At 59.3% G+C, this 23,002-nt stretch overlaps 1 protein-coding gene across 2 annotated transcripts in view; it reads left to right on the top strand.

Moving 5' to 3' along the window:
* The window catches only part of CSPG4 (chondroitin sulfate proteoglycan 4), a 35,626-nt gene that overhangs the window by 4,962 nt on the left and 7,662 nt on the right, over nucleotides 1-23,002 (top strand). The window contains exons 1-5 of one of the 2 annotated variants that reach the window (XM_033852025.2): nucleotides 4,284-4,447; nucleotides 14,181-14,344; nucleotides 15,836-19,357; nucleotides 20,734-21,216; nucleotides 21,549-21,725. In XM_033852025.2, the coding sequence (XP_033707916.1) occupies nucleotides 14,222-14,344; nucleotides 15,836-19,357; nucleotides 20,734-21,216; nucleotides 21,549-21,725 (4,305 nt within the window). In that variant the 5' untranslated portion in view covers nucleotides 4,284-4,447; nucleotides 14,181-14,221. Of the gene's footprint in view, nucleotides 1-4,283; nucleotides 4,448-14,180; nucleotides 14,345-15,835; nucleotides 19,358-20,733; nucleotides 21,217-21,548; nucleotides 21,726-23,002 lie in introns of those variants that run through there. The other variant, XM_033852024.2, reaches the window with a different exon arrangement.

Raw genomic sequence — 23,002 nt, 5'->3', positions numbered from 1 at the left:
GCAGTCTCATGAACATGTGTTTACAGATCGGTGTTTGACGTAAGATACAGTTTTGATAAAGTGTTCTGTGGCTTAAAAGAAAGGCTTGAAAACCAATTAATTGCTTTGAGTTACGACATACTGAGAGCAGGGGAGAGTCAGGTCACATACAAGAAAGGACTTCCTGGCTTTCAAAGAATACGGATCAAGATTGATATCAACGGCCCCTGGAAGGTGTCCTTCCCCAGGTGGAGCAAAGTCTGGGGACTTGAAGGCAGGGAGCAGAATGTAGTCCCAGCTTCCTCCCAGCCAGCCCTGGGGACCTGGCCTCTCCTGCCCCAGCATCCCGTTCCTGTCCCTCTCGGAACCAAATGGGACACTCCTGAGTATCCAGGTAGACAGCAGCCTCATGGTGCCACCTGCCTGCAGGCCCAGAGACACCATGGCTGTGGCTGGGCCCTCTCTCCCCCCAGGAGATCAGCCTCCACATTCAAGATGATGCTGTGTCCCACAGGCTGGCTGATGAACTAGACCATCAGATAATAGTCCACAACCCCTGGCACCCTTCCACCTTTGCCCAAGCTGTTCCTTGCAACGGCTCTTCTTTTCTTCTCTCCATCCTTCAAGGTCCAGCTCCAGCATCACCACCCCGGGAGGCTTTTCCAACCATTGATTATTCAGGCCTACAGCCTGGTCTGCCCCCCTTCTGGGGCCCTGCCCTCCATCTCTGTGAGATTACAGGCCTTTCTCCCCCTACCTTCATCTGGCCCCTGCCCCTGTTCTGTGACCTCCATCAGCGTGACACCCAGTAGGTTTACGTACATGGGTGTGCAGACACACACTTGCAAACACACACACACACGTAGTGTTCTCAGAAGCCTGGCTCAGGTCCTAGCAAAGAGAGTGTCCATCCCGGAGCCAGAAGCCTGGGGGAAGCCCCCAACTCAGGACACACAGCCCCCAGCTCCACCACCAGGCCGGGGCCTCTAGCCTGCGCCATCCTTCTCTCTGGGAAGATGGAGAGGGGGTGGAGGAAAGGAGACCAACTTCCGTTCCCACCTAAGAGCAGCCCCCACCCCCGCATTCAGCTATAAATATCAAAGGGCCCAGGATGCTGATTCCCACGACACCAGCCCTCCCTGCCCCTTCCCTTGTGTGCAGTGACTGGGGCAAGTCCAGCTCTCCTACAGCTGGAGGCCAGCCAGGCAGGCCTCCAGCCCAGACACACACACACACACACACACACACACACTTCTCACCGTGGTGAGGGCAGGAACGAATCACCCTTTTTGGGCGTCTTGGAGCAGCTGAGAGTAAGCTTCCCTCCCGCCCCTGTCCTGACTCAGGCCCCACCTCTCCCTCCTCTGAGTCCTCAGCTCCTGGAACCTCTACAGGGCTGGGGGAGACCGGAGGCCAGGCTCATGGTGGTAAAGAACATGGTGTTAGAGAGCTTAGAATTTAATTCCAGCCTCGATACCGGTGACCTGGCCTTTCTGAGCCTCAGTTTTCTCCTCTCTGAAATGGGATAAATAATTCCTACCTCCTATGTGTGTTGGGGATTAAAGCCCTTTGCTTGGAGTAAATGCTCAGTAGATGCCTGGTCCTGAGGTTGCTGTTATCCTCTTATTCCCATCTTCTTCTGGAGCGGGGCAGGCCCAGCAATGGTGGCGGGGGACGGGTGGGGGGTGGTTCCTGCTTAGGAATCTTTGAGAAAGTTTCCAAAGCAGGGGATTGGAGAGGGTCTGTGTGGGATGAAGTGACACGGAAAGGGGGAGGCAGGCTCCCAGGGGACCTGTCAAGCCAGCCTCTGCCTGCCAGCCCAGGACCCTTCAGAAAGGGGGGTGGGGATGGGTCCTGCATCTGACTGACTCACTGGGCTGAGGTCCACACACCTCTCCTGTGTGAGGAGAAGCAGGACAGCCCCTTGCAGCCCCACCCCAAAGCCTAACGGTCCCTTGGATGGAGATGGTTGAGCCAGGACGTAGCACAATCAATCTGTTGAACGAATGACCAAATGAAACTCAGACCCTGTCCCAAGAGCGGATGGGTGGGGACAGAGAGAAGGAGCAGGCCTCGGGACCTTTTATAGGATGGGGAGCCTAGAAGCCTGTCTTTTCCCTGCTCTCTGCCCACCCTTCAGGGGCCCCTCTGGAGGTAGGGGCTGGAGGCCAGGGCCCAGTGATGTGAGACGGCTCCCATGAAGCTCCCTGGGGCTATTACCACCACTCATTAAGCAGTAGTGGCTGCATCATGAGGAGCAGGATCCAGAATGAAGGACTGAGGGATTCTGTCTCTCCTGGGCTGCTTGGACCCATCAGGGGTATTGGTGACGCCTGAGTCCATGTATGCGTAAGATCAGAGTTGGTGGAGGAGAGGGGAAGTGAGTCTCGGGAAATGGCTACAGAGTGGGGTGAGCAGCCTTGGGGAGTGCCAACGGGAGGGACACTGGGTAAAAAGCCTGGGTCCCCAAGTCAAGATCCCAGTGTGGGGGCATCCTCGACTTTCACCCCCAGAGAGGTAACCTTCTGAACAGACTGTTGGGCAAAGACTGGTCAGCTCCCCAGATGTATGCCAATAGAATCCAGGCTCCTGCCCCCGGCTGAGGCTCTATCTCTGGACATCTGGTGCCCATGTGCTTCCAGACACTCATCTGGAGCCCAGCTGAGCCTCGCCAGGGGCAGGTACTCAAATGGGAGCCCATCCTTCCAACTGTTGACAGCCCCGGGATAGAAGAGATATTGTAGGGACATGAGCCAAATGTGTAATGGCAGCCCTTGGGATACCTGGCCCTGCTGTGTGGCCTTGAGCAGACCTCTGTCCGTCTCTGGGCCTCTGGGTAGGATCTTCATTCTCCAAGGTCAGCTCTAAAATGCTGAGCTCAAGCCTCTTGGGAAAAGGACAAAGATCTCTGCTTCTATCCAGAGAGAGCCGGCTGCGTATCTGGGTCCACACAGCAAGGCAGGCTAGGCTCAGAACAGGGCTGAGAGGCGGCCCAGCCTGCCAGAGCTCTCTGGCATCAAGAAACCGTTTTCCTAAGTTGGCACGGAGCCCTGGGGCTCTCCTGGGATGAGAGCAGCGGCTCCTCTCCACCCCCAGTTCCCCTCTTCCACCCCCACCCCCGGCCCCAGCCCCACCCTACCAAAAATAAACCCAGTCACCCCATCTTGTACCAGCCAGACCCACCCAGCCCCTCCAGAGCCAGTTGAGTCACTGCTCAAAGCTGCTCCTTTTTTTAACTGTCTGAGTCACCCGCTGTGGCTGTAGCTGCATGACACACGCCCCAGGCTGTAGCCATCCCACAGCCCCCAACGGCACAACCAAGGGAGGGGAGGGGTCTGAATAGAGGCTGGCAGCAGGTGTGAGCCCAGGCCATAGCCTCAGCCTGTAACTCCTCCAGGCCCGGGGAATTCATCTCCTAGCAAGTCAGAGCCCAGACCTGTCCCCAGCAGTCCTGGAACTGCCCTGCCCGCTCTGTCCAGGACAGTCCTTCCACGATCTTGGTGACAAAGCCCGTGTGCATCAGCTCTGCCCCCACAGCTTTGCTTTGCCTCCAAACGGACCTGGGCCTCCCAGAATTAGATTGCCGGGAACAGAGGGTCTCCAGGTCCTGGGGGTGGGAGGAGGATGCAAGGCCTGGCCTTCTTGGGTACAGGCCACAGCGATGCCTAATTCTTGCCCTTTCTCACCTGGATCCAACTGACCAGTCTGCCCAGAGCACTGTGAAGACTTTCTGTGGGACGGAACCCCCCACTTCAGATCTCCCCTTGCTTCCTCTATCTCCCCTCTATTCAGGGCGTCCGCTGGGCTGCAGATCTCTCTCCCCGGACCCCTGCCTGTCTCTGTGTCCTCACCAAGGCTGTCTCTCCATCTCTCTCTCCCCATCCCTGCGTCTCTCTCTCTGGTTGCCCTGTTCTCTTTCCTTTACCCAGTGCGCTGGCAGGCGGCACCCGCACCCCCAGAGGTCCTTCTCTGCCTCCTGGGCCTTGCAGACATGTAACACACCCTCACCTCCACCCATTCCCACAAAGGACTCTGGGCCCCAGGGACCGATTCTGAGAGAAAATTTCCATCCTCCTCACCCAAGTCCCCTCCTTCCCCTGCCCCAAAGAGCAGGCTACATCCTGTCCCAGGGAATGTCAGGATCCCACAGGCACTGCCTTGGGGGCTGAGAAAGGGGGGCAGGGGGCCTGGGAACGGCCCCACCCCCAGCGCCTGCCTGAGCGGGAGCTGCGCAGCCTCAGACCCCATCCGTCTCCTGTCTGTGGCTGTGGCCTCCAGCTATAAATAGGTGTTCTGATTCTATTTTCTTTAAAAACAAGCACCAGACTGTCACCACAGGCCCAGAAAAGCTCTCCCTGGCTGGGGCAGTGCCCCACTCCGCCCCAGCCATTGTGTCCAGCCTCACCCCACCCCCGGCTGCAGGCACCGGGGCCCTGCAGGGCAGAGGAGGACTGAAAGAAGCTTGGAGGTAAGACAAGTGGGGGGCAGAGCTGGGGCAAGCTCCCAGGTGCAGCCCCTCGCTGCTGGGTCAGCCAGGGAATGTGGCACCCCTCCTGCCCCGTTGGGCCCCTCCCTCCTATCTTGCCATCTCCCGTCACCAGTCTTGTCCCTTTGAGGCTCACAGTGTTAACAGAGAGAGGTGACAGTCACACAACTCCCCAAGCCACGGTTGAGTCTCTTTGCACCCCAAATGCGGAGAAGGAGCTATGGGGAAGGGTGGGGGAGGACTTCTTCCCTGAAGGGGCATGAGGGCATTTCACAGGCAAAAAGGAAAGAGGAGCTTGCTGGGCAGAAGGCCCAGCCTGAGCGAAGGCCAGAATGGGGACCTGTTAGGTGCCCAGGGTCTGGTGAGGCTGGCACGTGGGGTGTTCAAAGGAGTGAACAGGAAAGCCTGGCGGGGCAGGGGCAAGGTCACCCAGCACCTTCAGTGCCACACCAGAGGGCAGGGGCTTGATGGTGGGGCACTGGGGAGCCATCGAAGGCATCCAGGCAAGGGAGGAGGATGGAGCACCTCAGTTTAGGTTAACTGTGACTGCACCTAGCAAAGGGAGGCAGCAAGGGATGGTGACCATGTGTCCTGTGGGATGGCACAGAGAAGCAAGAGGGGGAGACAGACTTGAAGGACAAGTAATGGAGCTGAATGGAGGGAACGTTCATTCATGGTCAGGAAGAGGGAGAGGGTCAGAGCAACTCTCAGGTTTCTGCCCAGCGGTGGGTGCGTGTGGGGCCTTCACTGGGTGGTGAGCAGGTTGGAGGAGAGATGATACTGAGTCTGGCTTGAGCGGGTGGGCTTGGGTTTGGGGGTTCCTATAGATGTTCCTGGTGTAGACGTCTAGGGGGCATTGACCAGCAGGCCCAGAGCCCTGGAGACTTGGTGCTTGAGACAGAGAGATGGGTACGACAGCAAAGAGGCAGTGCCTGAGGTCAGGGGAGAAGAGGTCGGCTGGAGAGAGGGTGGCAGAGGTGGGGCACAGCTCAGTGAGTGCTGACGGACTGAAGGGGTCTGCGGAGTTGTCAGATGGGGGTACTAGGCAAGGAACTATTCCAAGAGGAGTCAGGCCTGCCCAGCAGTGGAGCAGGGGCCGGGGGGTCTGGGGATCTCTGGCAGAAGCTGGTTAGCACAGAGGCCAACAGCAAGGACACTGTGGTGTCCTGGTCCACCCTCCTAGGCCAGGCACAGCACCAGTGCCAGGAACTTGCTCCTCTGCTTGGCTGCTGTGAGACAGCAATGCTGTTAGGAAATCCCTCCTATGGGGCAAATGTCACCACCATTTGATCCTTGCTTTCCCTTAGGTGCTCATGTTTCATCTGTTGGTACCTGTGTATGGGCCTCCTGGATGGCAGATGCGCTGGCCCAGAGATACAGGCCCTGGGTCCTGTCCTCAAGAGCCTCCAGTCTAGCCAGGCCTGTGGCCTCTCAGGCCAGAGGTGGCTGTGCTGTACCCACTGTAGTGATCACACCTCCCCACCAGCCCCTTCCTGCTGGGCTGGGCTGGCCAGGGGCCAGGTGTGTGTGTGTGTGTGTGTGTGTGTGTGTGTGTGTGTGTGTGTGTGTGTGTGTGTGTGTGTGTGTGTGTGTGTGTGTGTGTGTGTGTTGGGGGGCTGATCCCTGCTGGGCTGGCCAGGGGCCAGGTGTGTGTGTGTGTGTGTGTGTGTGTGTGTGTGTGTGTGTGTGTTGGGGGGCTGATCCCTGACCCAAGCCTCTGCTACCCCCAGTCTCCTGGATGTGGGACTTCTGTCTGTGGGGTCATCCCACCCCTCTTTCCTATATTTCAGATGGGGGAACTGAGGCACAGATGGCTGTGGCTTCGCCAAGGCACACAGCCCGTTGAGCACGATCTGTGCCAAATTCGTCCAGGCTTCTGTCCAAACCCACAGTCATTGCTTCCACTGTCCCCCATCCCAGCTCACACACTCACTGTCTCCAAGGCCAGCCTGCCAGGCTGGGGGAAGCCCTGAGACACCTCCCCAGCAGCCCTGCCCTTAGCGGTTTCTCATCCCAGAGCGATGGGGAGACTTGGAGATGAGCAACAGGCGTCCCACCTCTGGCTTCTGCCCAAGAGAGGGGCTGGCCCATCAGAGAGCAGGCTTCTCACCCTGGGCAGAGCCCACACCCCCTGCCTCTCCACCCTCATCTCTCACCTCCAAGACCCCCATGGGCATGGGTAGCACTATCAGAGGTTTCTGGAATGCGCCATCTGCAGCCAGCCTTGAAGAAGGTCCCTCCCTGATCCGGTGGCCCCAGACCAGACCCCATCCAGCCACACTGGGAAAGGCCAGCTGCCAAACCACCCATCGAAAGCAGATGCTTTCCCCTCCCTTCCTCACTCCCCGCCACCTCCATCCCCGACCCTGTCCGAGGACCGGAAAGGAAGGGGAAAAAGCATGTCTTCCCAGGCAGGAGGCCAGCTCTCACACCCTCCTCCCACTGGGGCCAGCCACAGATGCTCCACTTCCGATTCACAGGCAGCAACAAAACCCACCCCCACCCTCCCGCCTTCTGTATGCACACCCCCCTCCCGCCTTCTGTGTGCACACCCCCCCTCCCGCCTTCTGTGTGCACACCCCCCTCCCGCCTTCTGTGTGCACACCCCCCTCCCGCCTTCTGTGTGCACACCCCCCTCCCGCCTTCTGTGTGCACACCCCCCTCCCTGAACCCACAGCACTCAGCTCTGGAGCCACACCCACAGGGGCTCGAGTCCCAGCCTTGCAGCTGCTCAGCAAACAGATAACTGCTGTCTTGGCCCCTCAGTTTCCTCACCCGTAAAATGGGAGCAGCTTCACAAGGACCCTGTTGCAGTGGGGGACTGCAGACCCATGCCAGGCGAGGGTCCTTCGCTCTGTTTCTTCCCTGCCGGGACCCCTACCTCAGCCTGGGCCCACTGAGATGAGGATCCCACCTTGCTTCTGGGGCCAAGAAAGCCAGAAGGAACAGGATGTGGAAAAGGGCATAGACATCCACTCAGCTGCCCTATAAGAAGGAAAATTATAAGGCAAGGAAAGGCCGCTCGGAATTGCTCCATGCCACAGCAGCCCCACCCTGGGGAGCAGCAGGGCCTCCACAAAGACTCCATTGAGGGCCCCGCTTCCTCCACGCCCCTGCCCTCCAGCCTGGGTGGACTCTGGGCTGCTTCTTCCAGCAAAACCTCTCATTTTCCCTCCCACTTCCTCTGTGCCCCACGTGGCCCCGGGGTTGGAACATGTGGCTGGGATCCCAGGACACCAACCCTGCCCCTGTTGACGTCTGTGGACCAAGCTCAGCACCTCCCACCCCAACCCGTTCCCTGCTTCCTCTCCAGGGGTACTCACCTTCCAGAGGGGATCCCTGAATTGGAAGTGTTCCCCAGTGTATGCCACTCAGCATGGGTGGCCTCCGGATGCCTGGTTAGAGGACCAGTAGCTGAGATCAGTGACCAGAGTCAGGGCTCAGCCAATAGCTAAGGAAACTGTTGTCCTGCCCTGGCCTCCTTGGCCTTGCAAGGAACCAGAAAGGCAACCAAAGACGTCAAGTACCCCGAGAGTGAGTCTCAGGGCTCAAGAGTTCTTGGAGCGAGGAGGGATGGGGCCACCTTGACCCCAGCGAGATCTTCGTAGTGTTGAGACGGGGAGGTGGTCAGACAGGGCCTGGCGTTCCTGCTCTCTGCTGAGACAGCTTTTGTCTCCCAAGAGGAAGGCTGCTTCTTTAAGTCCCATGTGATTTTGAACTAACCTACCGTTGTTCCTATGGCTGTGGCTCACAGGGCAGGAGAGGAGCAGGCGGTCGGTAGGCCTCTGGGTTATTCCCCGGTCTGGAATCAGTGGGTAGGAGAGCCAGCGCGGTGAGCACAGTGGGTCTGCAGGTGTGTGAGCCTCTCGCAGGCAACCAGCCCTGGCAGGTAGTGAGCCACCTAGCCTTGGCTCTATGACCCCTGTGTCACCACCAAGGGCAGGTTATGTTGCCCCTTTGGTCTGACCTGAAGTCATCCCCGTCACTTTCGCCCGTTACCTTCAGTGGTAACAGGCTTGGTGGAAGGTCATAGCTCGGTTTGGGAGGGCTGAGCCTTGGGGGGGACTATGGAACATGCTGAGGGAGGGGCAGACACCTGAATAGATGCCGTGACCGCTTCTCCCTTGCCCCAGAGCCCAGGGAGGCAGGTGTGGCCAGGGAGTCATGGTCCAGTACCCAGAGCCAGACTGGGCCCACCGCACCAGATCCTCACCTGCCCACGCTCACCTCGACCCGCTGTGACGCGTGGCGCTGCCCTGCACTCATTCACACTCAGGCCCACACGCAGCCCACTGTGTCCGTTCAGGAGTCTGCAGTGCTCTGTGGGGCTGAGTCCTCATCTCAGAGTATTTGCTTTCCCAGCCCTGAAATGGGCAGGAGCAGTCAGCCTCACCTCCCCCAGGCAGTCCTGGGAGCTGAAGCTCTGGTTCTAAATCAGAGGGAACTTTGCACCCCATCCTCCTCAGGGGTCCCCTGGCTTGGCGGCAGAGTGCTGGTAAAGAAAAAGCAAGTCCCTTGGAGGCGTGAGAGGAGGGGATCAGGCCTGAGGTCCAGAGGGCCTGGGTGATGGGAGCAGAGCCCCGGGCCCATCCCTGCTCTCACACAGGGCCGGCATTCAGCCCGCAGGTGGGCCACTCCACACACACACACACACACACACACACACACACACACACACACAAACACACACACACGAGGGGAGACAGAGAGCCCTTCATCCCTGCCTTGGCCCTCCCGGAACATCCCACCGCGCAGCTCCCCGTCAGACTCCCTCAGGGGGACTCTCCCAGCCTCACCACTGCCTACCCAGGGCCGGGATCTGGAACCAGCATCTGTCACCCCTGGTGCCAAACCCCAAGAGGCTACGGTGGAAGAGCCCAGCTTCGCCCCTCCCTCCGCAGCTGGCTGGTGGGGTGCCCCCTCCTCACTCTCCTGGATCCTGTGCACAGCAGCAGGCTCACTGCCAACATCCTGCCTTTTCTGTCTCTCTTGGTTTTTCCTCCCCCATCTCCTTCCTCAGGCCTCCGTCTGGATCCCTGAGTTCAGTCTTTGTGGAGGAGGGGGTCTTTATGTCTCATTCTCACTTTTACTGCCTTTCTCAGGCTTTCTGTATCTCCCAGGTTAGTTCTCCTCTTCCATCCCCGTCGCTACATTATTATATTTGTGCGTGAATGAATGAATGAATGAATGAATAATGGTTCCCAAGTCTCTCCCCATCCGTCTCTCACCTCCTGCTCCGCCTTGGTACCACTGGATGTACCTTCCCCACATCCTCACGTCCAGGTCTCCCACCACCCACCCTTGACTGTGGGGCCGGGCACTTTCCACCGGCCATCCTGCCGGCAGCTCTGGGCTCCCAAACTTTCTCCCTTATAAAGTCAGGCAGCAGCAGACACCCAGGAATGCTGCCGCTGCCCGTGACGCATGCCGGCTCTGGGGCCGCCTGGCTGCTCCCAGGCAACCAGGAATGTGGTGGGAGGGAGCGCACAGAGATTGACTGCCTGGGGTGGGGTGCCAACAGGTGGCAAGGCCAGGAGCTGCAGGCTTTCTGCTTCTCTCTGTCAGATTGCTTCTCCCCTGGAGCCTCAGTTTGTCTGTCTGGTAAGTGGAAGCCAAGTACCCTACTGCAGACAAGGGCCACAGAGAATCTGATGTTGTGGAACCCATCACCAAGGAGCGAGGGTCCCGGGGCTGGGGAGGCACATCTGGCTCTCTGGACTGTTCTGGGGCAAGGGCAGTACTCCCAGTTACAGCCGGGATGGGACAGAGGGAAGAGGGGGGCCAAAGACCAAGAGAGGGAGAGAAGAGGAAAAGCAGAGGCAGAGACAAGGGAGATGTGGGACAGAGATGGGGAGAGAGACAGACTGGCCAGCCCCAGGGGTTCTGAGGACCCAGAAGGAGCAGGGTCTGCAGCAGCCCCAAGACTGGAAAGGCACTCATGCTTGAGACCCTGCCCCTGGCCAGCCTGGGAGGCAGTGGGGAGCCTGAGAGAGACTGAGAGGCCAAAACCCCGCTGATAGGCAGAGGGTTGAGCGCCATGATGGAAGTAAGCCTCATGTTTGGGGTCCCCCAGGGACAGGGGCCAGGTCCCCATTCATAATCATCCTAGGAGTGGCCCAGGGAGCCAGGAGATGCCAGCATAACCCATGCTGTGCCAGAGGGTGGCTTGTTGGGGGACCTTGGCCTAGGCTTCATCCCCCTGTGTGAGAAAGGGCCACAGTGGGGACGGATACAGACTCTTTCTGTGCCCCCAGCCCTCCTCTCAGGAAGAGGGATGGAGCGCCCACCCTGGGCCCAGACAGCAGCGCCCTGTTCGTGGGCAGGAAGGGTGGGAAGCTGTGGGATTCTCCACCTTCAGCAAACCTCTCGGGTGGATGGGTGCCGGGTGGGAGGGGCTGCAACCCTCCAGGAACACACTGCCCCTTTCATGGAGCCAGGCACAGCCAAAGTCATGGCGGGCGGGCACCGAGGGGCAGGACAGGCCTGGGCACAATCACTGCTCTGTCCTGGCAGCTCCCAGCCCACACGCATACACATGCACAAGCACACAGCCTTATGCAAACCCAAAATACACTCCCAGCAGCCACCCACACACTTGCACACACATGCAAGTACACATCTACACCCCCCTGGACATTCAACTGTGTATCCTCTTCCAGGCAGAGAAACCCATACCTGTGGCACTCGTCCTGACCCTCCTACTTGTCCCCCAGACCCTTTGGGGCATCCTGCCCCCCCCATGCCAAAGGCCTGGAGCCACCCAAGCAGTCCACACCATTAACCCTCCGCACAGTCACGTTTGAGAGCAGACCCAGACCAGAAAGGGACCTCCAGGACTAATCCCCACAGACAGGAGAAGGAAAGAGTGGGAAGGAGTGCCCATTTTACGGAATGGTGACACTGAGGCCTGAGTTGGGCCCCTTCTTCTGGCCCAGAGGGCAGCACGCATAGCTGCTGCAGGCCTGAACTGGTGTTTTGATGAATCATGGGTCTTCTTGGCCCAGGAGAGTCAAGGACAGTTCTCCAGGCAGTAATGATGCCTCCTCTCCTCCCCCCACTGCCCTGGCAGCCCTCTCAGGCTGCTGAGCCTGGTGTGGCCCATGCTTCTTTTCTCTCTACTCCTCGGTCTTCAACATTTCCAGAACCTGTATATCCCTGCCAGTCTCTTGTCCTTGCTTCCCTCTTAGACTGCCCATTTCCCTCCCTCTCTGCTCCTCTACACAACCCTCACCTCCCCCAGGAAGCCCTCCAGGATTGACTCCAAGCTCATGACTTCTTTATCCTGCATCCCCTCTCCATTCGAAGTCCCTCTCCAACTGTCCCCCTGCCCCCAGCCCAGAAAAGGGACTCTGGGTTCTTACAACTGCAGCCCATCAGAGACAGTAAGAGAGGCAGCAGAAGGAGACCAGGAGGTGGGGGGAGTGGCACTGTCAGAGTTTCCAAAATCCTGGCCAGCAAGGCCTCAGAGGCCTCCGTTGGGGCGAGGGGGCTGCCCGGCCTGTGCGCTCCCAGCAGCACAAGGCAGCTTGTGTGAGCCCTTTCCCGCCTGGCCCTGCAGGAAACAGCAGGGCTCAGCCCCTCAATGGGCCCATTCAGCCCCCAGCTCTCTGGAAAGAACCTCTGCTTCCTGTCACCCTCCCACTCTGGCCTGGAGAACCAGGCCTAACAAGCTGCTACTCTCCCCTGCTGGGAGGGTGCTGGAGGCAGGTGGTTCAGGAGTTAGAGACAGCCAGCTACTTAAGTTCCTGCCTGCTCCTCTGCTTGACTGTGCCCTGACAGGTTGACATCCACCTTTAGCGAAAGGGAGTATGGGTGAGGGCTTGTGCTCACTCCCACACAGGGGCAGCAGTGGGCCCCCAACTCCTGCGTGGCAGGCAGGTAAATGTTTAGCAACAGACTCTCCTGGAGACAGGTAGCCCTGATTTGCAGTGTTTGCCTCTTCCCGTGGTATAAATATTCTCACTGGGCAACGTCACCTGGCTTGCAAAATTCCTGAAAATGTAACAATCAGCTCTTGCCAGCCGTCCTGAGTTCCTATGTGCCACCGTGGTGGCCCCACCCTCTGGGGCCACCTGCCCCCACTCTTCGGCTGCGGCTGCCCTCAGCTTAGCGTGCTGCGTTTTGTCCTTAAGAATCGATGATCTTGCAGATAAGGCACCCCCGTAGGTGCCTGCCAGCTGCCAGTTCCCTGGTCTGTCCCTCACGGGCACCGAGGTGCCCTGGGCCTACTGGGCTGTGTCCGCCTGGATGGTTTTGCAGTTCTCCTTTGATTCCTTTAGCTTCGCAGACAAGGCTGTGGTGTTGCCAGCAAGTGCTGGCCAAAGGGGATAAGGAGAAGGGCTTTCAGCTCAACCCCGGGGGGAAGAGCGTCATCCTTCTTGGGCATCCCTCCATCCCTCCAGGCTGTGTTGGCTGCCCTTAGGACATACACGTCTGGGACTCCTCCAGTGGTTGATGCTACTTCTTCAGGTGCATGTCAGCTGGCTCAGGCTGCCCGGGGACCAGCATGTGTATGGCTGGTGCCAGATCATTCCTATCAAGGCCATCAGCCTTTACTCACTCTCACCGGATTTAAGAGAAGCCCAAGGGGGGGTGAATCATCTCTGTAACCCATTCCCGTCTCCCCAGCCCTGGGTGTCAAGTGGGGAGAGTCAACATTATATTTGGCACTAAACTCCACAAAAGGAATGGACCAGAAATTGTGGCATCAGGTTAGAGGCCAAGGGAGGCTAATTTGGGGAAACTGCCTGGAGGGGGTGACAACTTAAAAAGAGGAGGTGTCCCTACCCAGGGACCCCTGACCCTGGGAAACCCCAAATATGACCTCCTGTCTTGGGAGGCCCTCTGGCCTGCCCATCAGGCCATCATCCCCTCCCAGGCCTTGTCTTCAGCCTCAGACCGAGGCTTGAAGAACTCAGCTCTTGTCATCCCTGGCTTCCTGGCCATGGTGGAAATAAAGGGGCCGGATCTGACCGCTCACCGGGGACCTTTAATAGCTAAGCAGCAGGAAGCGATACAGGGTGATGGAGGAAGTTTGGCCCATTTTGGGTCCGGCACTTCACGTGGTCTCCGTCTAGCCTCAGAGCCTTTGCTCTTTGATGGACTCAGGCCAACAAGCTGCCCCCCCTGACCCCCAAAGACGGCTGGGAGCATGACCCAAGAGAGATGCAGGGATGGGTGGGTTGCCTGACTTACCACCACCAGAGCCCAGCTGTGGTCCCAGCCAACCCAGGGGCTAAACCATACGGGCGCTTAGAAGGAATTTGAGCAGAGATCAATTTGGGTAGAGGTGGTTCTCCTAGAGCTTCATTCCTGGGGGTTTTGACCATCGAGCCAGGTGATCAGGCCAGTGACCATTTCCCTTTGAGCCAGACCCAGGATGGAGATTCCTCTGGGGCCCAGGGGAAGAGAGCCAGAGCTGCCAGAGGCCTCTGGCCCCAGAAACCTCCGAGGAAGAGACCTGAGATGCTTGAAATGCTGGGTCTGGCCTCCTTCAGAGCCAGGGTCTGGGCTGGACACAAGGTGAGGCCGTGCCTTCTGGTGCCAGGACCAAGCAGGTGCTGGGACCAGCTGAGGTCACGGGAGAGCGCCACATAGAAGAACCGTGAGGGTGTACCAGCATGCAATGCCCTCCCTGCAGCCCACCCGTCCACCCTGCAGCACCTCTCCTCCAGGCAAGGGGCTAAGCGTCACCACAGCTCTCTCTGTCACACAGCCTCCTTCTTCGGAGAGAACCACCTGGAGGTTCCTGTGGCCATGTCTCTGACTGACATAGACCTACAGCTGGAGTTTTCTACGTCCCAGCCCGAAGCCCTGCTTCTCCTGGCGGCAGGCCCGGCTGACTACCTCCTCCTGCAGCTCCACTCTGGACGCCTGCAGGTCAGTGACATCTCCCTGCTGGATTCCTTCTCTAGCTTTGAGTGGCCCCCAACCGGCTGTGTGACCTTGTGGAAGTCACTTTTGCCTTGAGGTCTCAAGTTCCCCACTGTGAGATGGACAGAAACATCCCAGAAGGTGTGACTTCCTCGTGAACCAGCCCTGCCCTCCTGCCCTCTAGCCACACTTCTCACCACGACCCCTGGCCGGTCCTTTGTGTCCTGACCACCCTGGCTGCTTTCAGCTCCCTGCTGCCTTGTGGTCTCTCGCTTTTGCTCACTACACTCCCTCTGCCTCGTGCAAGCCTCGCTCGTTCCCTGCACCTGCCTAACTCCAGCCTCTCCTTGAAGTCTCAGCATGGGCATCCCTTCCTCACCTGGACTGGGTCCCCTCTCCTGGGTCCCAGCACCCCCGTGCGCTCCTCTGGCGTAGCACCAATCACCCTGATTCACCACGGTCTGTCGATGGAACGACCAATACTGCCACAGCTTCCTCAGTTTTCCGTTTCATCCTTCAAGTCACCACAAGCTTTATTGGCAAAGAGTCTTCTGGCTCTCTCTTGAGGCTTCCCCCTAACCATGAAGAGTTTGAGAACATGAGGTCTTAGTCCAAATTTGGGGGAGCCATCTGCTTCCACACCCCAGGGGAGAGAGGCCTCTGGTCCTCTGAATCCCTCAGCTGCTTTCAGTCCATCTGATGCTGCCATTGCTTCTCACTGCCACAAGGTGTCACTGTTGAACATGGCCTGGTACAACCTAGCACTGATGCTCTTCCTCCCTGCCAGGTATATTGATGCCACACCCCTAGAAAGGTGCTCCATACGTGGACTCTCAAGGCCATACGTTCTTAGTGCTCTGCTCTTTCAGCTTCCGTACCACCCATTTTACCATCTGGTTGTGGGAACACCACACCAGAGCCAGCTCTGGTGTCAGTGTCCTGGGGACAGAACAATGTCTCTCTTCTCTCCCCAAGGACCTCCCCTTGGACAGGTCAAAACACAGAGCATCTGATTGGGCTCCCCATTTCTGAACAGTGAGCCTGGCTGCCTCAATGACCCCACGGTGTTTTGGTCTACTTAGGGGGACTCATCAGGGGATTCCCAGGTGCCCGTTGTGCCAGGGGAAGAATCTTCCGTATTCCAAGGTGATTTTTCTAGCACCTCTCACCCAAGGAAAGAGGGGAGACATAAAGGAATCTAGGCTGAATCCCTAGGAAAGCATCTTGCTGTATGACAGGTCTGTGTGGGCAGGGACCACATCAGATTCACATCGGGGTCTCCTGAGCCCATCCAGGCCTGGCACAGAGATCACTTTGGTGAGTGTTTGGGGGATGCGTAAAGAGATGGCAGGAAAGGGAGAGGAGTGGCGTGAGAAGCCTTTGTCCTAGGCCCTCTGCTCTGGGGACCCCAAGTGTGGGGGACCAGTTATGCTTTTACTGCAGAAGTGATGGATTCAGTGTGCCTCCCCCATCCCCCATTCCCCCGTCTCTCCTCAGGTCAGATTTATCCTGGGCCAGGAGGAGGTGAGGATGCAGACCCTGGCAGAGACACTGCTGAGCGACTCCATTCCCCACACTGTGGGGCTGACCGTGTCAGACAGCTGGGCCTTGTTGTCAGTCGATGGGCTCCTGAATGCCTCCGCCCAAGTCCAGCAGGCCCCCCTGGAGGTCCCCTATGGGCTCTTCCTGGGGGGCACCGGGAGCCTTGGCCTGCCCTACCTGAGCAGAGCCAGCCGACCCCTGCGGGGTTGCCTCCACACAGCCACCCTCAATGGCCGCAGCCTCCTTCGGCCACTGACCCCAGACGTGCCTGAGGGCTGTGCTGAGGAGTTCTCTGCCGGTGATGACGTGGCCATGGGCTTCTCTGGGCCCCACTCACTGGCTGCCTTCCCTGCCTGGGGCACTCGGGATGAAGGCACCCTGGAGTTTACACTCACCACACGGAGCCGGCAGGCGCCCCTGGCCTTCCAGGCAGGGGGCCGGCATGGGGACTTCATCTACGTGGACATATTTGAGGGCCACCTGCGGGCTGTGGTGGAGAAGGGCCAGGGCACCGTATTGCTCCACAACAGTGTGCCTGTGGCCGATGGGCAGCCCCACGAGGTCAGCGTCCACGTGGATGCTCACAGGCTGGAAATCTCCGTGGACCAGTACCCCACACGTACTTCCAACCGTGGGGTCCTTAGCTACCTAGAGCCACGAGGCAGTCTCCTCCTTGGAGGGCTGGATGCAGAGGGCTCTCGCCATCTCCAGGAACACCGCCTGGGCCTGGCTGTCAACGTCTCCCTGCTGGGCTGCCTGGAGGATCTCAGCGTCAATGGTCAGAGACGGGGGCTCCGGGAAGCCTTGCTGACTCGCAGCATGGAGGCTGGCTGCAGGCTGGAGGAGGAGGAGGAGGATGCCTACGGCCCATACGAAGCTTTCTCCACCCTGGCACCTGAGGCTTGGCCGGCCATGGAGCTGCCTGAGCCCTGCATCCCTGAACCAGGGCTGCCTCCGATCTTTGCCAATTTCACCCAGCTGCTGACCGTCCGCCCGCTGGTGGTGGCCGAGGGCGGCACAGCCTGGCTGGAGTGGCGGCACGTGCAGCCCACGCTGGATCTGAGCGAGGCCGAGCTGCGCAAATCCCAGGTGCTGTTCAGCGTGAGCCGTGGGGCCCGCCACGGCGAGCTGGAGCTGGACATCCCGGGTGCCCAGGCACGGAAAATGTTCACCCTCCTGGACGTGGTGAACCGCAAGGCCCGCTTCGTCCACGATGGCTCCGAGGACACCTCCGACCAGCTTGTGCTTGAGGTGTCGGTGACAGCTCGGGGGCCCGTGCCCTCCTGCCTTCGGAGGGGCCAAACGTACATCCTGCCCATTCAGATAAACCCCGTCAACGACCCGCCCCGCATCATCTTCCCGCATGGCAGCCACATGGTGATCCTGGAACACACTCAGAAGCTGCTGGGGCCGGAGGTCTTCCAGGCCGATGACCCAGACTCCGCCTGCGAGGGCCTCACCTTCCAGCTCCTCGGTGTCCCCGCCGGCCTCCCTGTGGAGCGCCAAGACCAGCCTGGGGAGCCAGCGACCGAGTTCTCCTGCCGGGAGCTGGAGGCGGGCAGCCTAGTGTACGTCCACCGCGGCGGGCCCGCCCCGGACCTGACGTTCCGGGTCAGCGACGGGCTGCAAGCCAGCCCCCCGGTCACGCTGAAGGTGGTGGCCGTCCGGCCGGCCATTCAGGTCTGCCACAACACGGGGCTGCGCCTGGCCCAGGGTTCCACTGCACCTGTCTTGCCCTCCAACCTGTCGGTTGAGACAAATGCTGTGGGGCAGGATGTGAGCGTGCTGTTCCGACTCACCGGGGCCCTGCAGTTTGGGGAGCTGCAGAAGCAGGGGGCGGGCGGGGCGGAGGGCACCGAGTGGCGGGCCACACAGGCCTTCCACCAGCGGGACGTGGAGCAGGGCCGCGTGAGGTACCTGAGCACCGACCCGCAGCACCGTGCCGAGGACACCGTGGAGAACGTGGCCCTGGAGGTGCAGGTGGGCCAGGAGACCCTGAGCAATCTGTCCTTCCCAGTGACAGTCCAGAGAGCCACGGTGTGGCTGCTGCGGCTGGAGCCTCTGCACCCCCAGAATGCCCAGCAGGAGGCCATCACCACAGCCCACCTGGAAGCCACCCTGGAGGAGGCAGGCCCGAACCCCACCGCCTTCCACTATGAGGTGGTTCAGGCCCCCAGGAAGGGTAATCTTCAGCTGCAGGGCCTGCGGCTGGCGGACGGTCAGAGCTTCACCCAGGATGACCTGCAGGCTGGCCGGTTGACTTATGGGGCCACAGCACGTGCCTCAGAGGCAGTCGAGGACTCCTTCCGTTTCCGGGTCACAGCCCCGCCACACTTCTCCCCACTCTACACCTTCCCCATCCACATCGGTGGTGATCCGGACGCCCCTGTCCTCACCAACGTCCTCCTCTCCGTGCCTGAGGGTGGTGAGGGCGTCCTCTCTGCCGATCACCTCTTTGTCAAGAGTCTCAACAGTGCCAGCTACCTCTATGAGGTCATGGAGCGGCCCCGCCACGGCAGGTTGGTGTGGCAGGGGGCACAGGACAGTGTCCCCGTGGTGACATCCTTCACCAATGAGGACCTGCTGCACGGCCGGCTGGTCTATCAGCACGACGACTCTGAGACCACGGAAGATGACATCCCCTTTGTGGCTACCCGCCAGGGTGAGGGCAGTGGTGACGTGGCCTGGGAGGAGGTACGGGGTGTCTTCCGGGTGGCCATCCAGCCCGTGAATGACCACGCCCCTGTGCAGACCGTCAGCCGCGTCTTCCACGTGGTCCGCGGTGGGCAGCGGCTGCTGACCACCGATGACATGGCCTTCAGCGATGCTGACTCCGGCTTTGCTGATGCTCAGCTGGTGCTGACCCGCAAGGACCTCCTCTTCGGCAGCATCGTGGCTGTAGATGAGCCCACTCGGCCCATCTACCGCTTCACCCAGGAGGACCTCAGGAAGAGGCGGGTCCTGTTCGTGCACTCGGGAGCCGACCGCGGCTGGATCCAGCTGCAGGTGTCCGATGGCCAGCACCAGGCCACAGCGCTGCTCGAAGTTCAGGCCTCAGAGCCCTACCTCCGTGTGGCCAACGGCTCCAGCCTCGTGGTCCCTCAAGGAGGCCAGGGCACCATCGACACAGCTGTGCTCCACCTGGACACCAACCTAGATATCCGCGGTGGGGATGAGGTCCACTACCATGTCACAGCTGGCCCACGCTGGGGGCTGCTGCTCCGGGCTGGCCAGCCAGTCACAACCTTCTCCCAGCAGGACCTGCTGGATGGGGCCATTCTCTACAGCCACAACGGCAGCCTCAGCCCCCGTGATACCCTGGGCTTCTCTGTGGAGGCAGGGCCTGTGCACACAGATGCCGCCCTACAAGTGACCATTGCCCTAGAGGGGCCGCTGGCCCCACTGCACCTGGTCCAGAACAAGAAGATCTATGTCTTCCAGGGGGAGGCGGCTGAGATCAGAAGAGACCAGCTGGAGGTAAAGGGCTGAGGGCGTGAGCAGGGGTATGGGCCAGGTAAAGGGGATCCTTCCCTCCAGCCTTCATGCCACGCGTGCTTGGATGGTTTGGGATGTGCCTGTGGTGGCTTCTGGGCCAGTGTGTGTATGTGCCTTAGGTATGTAACTGTACATGTGCATGTTGGGTGCCTGAGGGTTTCTGGGGAGTTTATTGTACATACGGCTGCCTATGGGTTACGTGTTCCTCCACATGTCATGTGCACACATGTACATGCTGTGGCCAACCATTCAAATTCCTGGGCCCCACCCAGACCACAGACTCTGATGTGGAGCCTGAGAATCTGTATTCGAACAAGAGTAGGCTCTCTGGAGGATTTTAACAGGTACAAACTTTGAGGACTATAGGCCTTGAAGACAGGCTTGGTTGCCCCCACCGCCCAGCTCCCATGTCCTCAGTTCTTTTTTTTTTTTTTAATATTTATTTATTTATTTTTATTTTTGGCTGCATTGGGTCTTAGTTGAGGCACGCAGGGCCTTTGTTGTGGCTTGCAGGCTTAGTTTCCCCGAGGCATGTGGGATCTTAATTCCCCCGACCAGGGATCAAACCCACGTCCTCTGCATTGGAAGGTGGATTCTTAACCACTGGACCACCAGGGAAGTTCCCCATGTCCTCAGTTCTTTCCCCAGACCTCAGACCAGGCCTCAGGGTCTGGACAGGGCTGCTGACCACCCAGGAACCTCACAGAACAACCACAGGGCATCCAGCAGACCCATTGCCTTGCTGTGCAACCTCACACCAGTTGCTTGCCCTCTCTGGGCCTTATTCTCTTACACTGCCAACTTCTGAGCCTCTTGTGGTTCTGGCTGTCTGGACTTTAGGGCAGACTGTGACTAAACATGTCTGTTGTCGGGAAGTCTTCTGCCGGGAGAAGGCAGCATTTGAGCCAGGCTTTGAAGAGTCTGGGATTTAACAGCAGAGAATGGGGGGACAGTATTCCAGGCAGAGGGACAGAACAAGAATGTGAGTTTGGGGGTGGTGTATAGCCTTTTATGGCTGGACCATCAGATGAGGAAACACCTTCCCTCCAGGCCCTAGACTGGACTGGGGTCTGCAAGCTGCCTGGGGCCTGTACTGTAGGAGTCTGTGTCGCTGAGAAGGATGGGGCGCCCTCTTGTGGCAGTAGCATGGCAGGGGGAGTCAGTGTGTGTGTGTGTGTGTGTGTGTGTGTGTGCGTGCACATGTGTGCGACATATATGTGTCTCTGTCCAAACATTTGTGTGTGGTGAGACTGTGTCCGTGTCACTGAACCTGAGGATGTGTGATTGTGTGCATCGCCGAGGGAGTGTGTACCTCAGAGGCTTCAACAGCCTCCTTCTGTGACCCCTCTCCTAACCAGGCAGCCCAGGAGGCAGTGCCACCGGCAGACATTGTGTTCTCAGTGAAGACCCCACCGAGCTCTGGCCACCTGGTGATGTTGTCCCACGGCGCCACGGCGACCGAGCTGCCCAGCCTGGACCCTGTGCACAGCTTCTCTCAGGAGGCGGTGGACGCAGGCAGGGTCCTGTACCTGCACTCCCGCCCTGAGGCCTGGAGTGATGTCTTCTCCCTGGATGTGTCCTCAGGCCTGGGTGCGCCCCTCGAGGGCATCCACGTGGAGCTGGAGGTGCTGCCCGCTGCCATCCCACTGGAGGCGCTGAACTTCAGCGTCCCCGAGGGCGGCACCCGCACGCTGGCCCCTCCACTGCTCCGCATCACGGGGCCCTACTTCCCCACGCTGCCGGGCCTTGACCTGCAGGTGCTGGAGCCACCCCGGCATGGGGTCCTGAAGAGAGAGGAAGGACCTCAAGACAGGACCCTCAGCACCTTCTCCTGGAGAGAGGTATGGTCAGGGAGGCCCAGGGTGCAGCCCAGCTCTGGGGGCAGGGTCTGGGGGTATGCACAGATAGGAGGCAGGAGCCCGCGTTTACAGAGCACCTCATCTCACCCTCCCTCACTGGCAGAGAGAGATGAATGTCCCCATTTCCTCCACTCCTTCATTCCTTTGCTCTGGGAGAAATGATTGTCCCCATTGCCACCTGCAGAAACGGAAGCTCTGGAGGAGTCAATCTCCTCCTGCACCCAAAGGCAGGGCATGAAACGTGCTGGGCCTGAGACCCACCATGGGTCTCAGGCCTGCTGGGGCCTGACCTCTAGCCCTGGGCCTGCCTGCAGGTGGAACAGCAGCTGATTCTCTATGTGCATGACGGGAGCGAGACGCTGGCAGACAGTTTCGTCCTAGTGGCTAATGCCTCAGAGATGGACCGCCAGAGCCATCCCGTGACCTTCACCATCACCATCCTGCCTGTCAACGACCAACCCCCCATCCTCACCACAAACACAGGCCTGCAGGTGAGAGCATTCTAGGACCACCTCCCACCTCCCCTCACAGAGAGAGGCCAGCACATAGCTCCCCGTCTGTGAGCCTCAGTTTCCTCCTCTGTAAAATGGGGATCCTGCCACATGCCTCACTAGGTTATTGGGAAGAGAGAAGAGCAACTGCACTGAAAATAGAACACAGGTGTGGGGCTTTATCACTGGACACTTATAAGTGCAATAGACAGCCTTGTGAATGGACATGCTTGGTCCTGCTGTTCCCTGGACTCACCCTCATCAGGAAGCTTTTTCCATGGCTCAGGACCAGGACTCCTGAAGAAAGCTCTTTCAGACCCTTAAGGGTGGATTCCAACTGCTCTCTACTCCCACCGCCAGCAAGTGAAGGCCACCGCTTGGCTGGCCGATCCCCTGCCTCTTACGCTACTGCAGAGTAGTGGTGCTGCCATCCAGCAGAGGTGGAAGTTGAGGCCCAGAAAGGTGACGAGACTTCTCCAGGGTCACAGTAGAAGTCACTGGTGGAACAACAAGGGTGTGGCTTGACCAGGGCCGCACAGCAGGGTAGCAAATGGGCAGGGCCTTGAATGCTGACTTCTAGAGTGTGGACTCTGGGTCAGCAGCAGCCATGGAAGGTTTCAAAAGAAGGCTGACTTGGGCTGCCTGTGACGTGGGGCTCTGGGAATCTTTGGTCGTGTAGGATGTGCCTGTGGAGAGCAGCCCCGTGGTGGGGAGGCCAGCAGAGGTTAGGTTTCAGGCTAAGGGCTGCCCTGGACCCACAGTCAGATGGTGCTGTGTAGCACTTCAGCCACCAGGTGGTGCTGTCCACCGTGTTTGTGCCAGGAGCCCGGTGCTAAAGCCTGGCATCTATGCCTTGCCGCCTTCTTTCCAGAGCTCTGGCTGAGGTCAGCCTTGGTGGGGGAGGGAATCCGAGAGGGCTCAGTTTTCCAGGTATGGGAGCCCCTCCCCAGTACCGCTCATAAGTTGCTGACGCAGCAGGACCTGTAACAGGACCCTTGGAACAGGAACAGGATCCTGCCCTGCTCGCAGGTGGGAGGCTTGAGGGGGGATCCCCTTCACTCTGAGCATGGGGTGGGGCTGCCTGCCCCCAGGAAGCCTTCACCCACCTGCCTGGGGGCTCGTGATTGCACTGGAAACACCTGGGCCCCCATCCCAGTGCTGCAAGACCCTGGCCTCTCCAGCTCACCAAGCCTCCCGCCCCATCCCTCACCAGGAAAGGGAGCCCATTTCTAAGTATCCTGGGCAGACAAAAATCACGATTCCCATCGTGTGCCAGC

Source organism: Tursiops truncatus, chromosome 2 (assembly GCF_011762595.2).
Source record: "Tursiops truncatus isolate mTurTru1 chromosome 2, mTurTru1.mat.Y, whole genome shotgun sequence".
NCBI lineage: Eukaryota > Metazoa > Chordata > Mammalia > Artiodactyla > Delphinidae > Tursiops > Tursiops truncatus.
The sequence above is the reverse complement of the archived record's forward strand: the minus strand, read 5'-3'. Positions and strand labels throughout refer to the sequence as shown.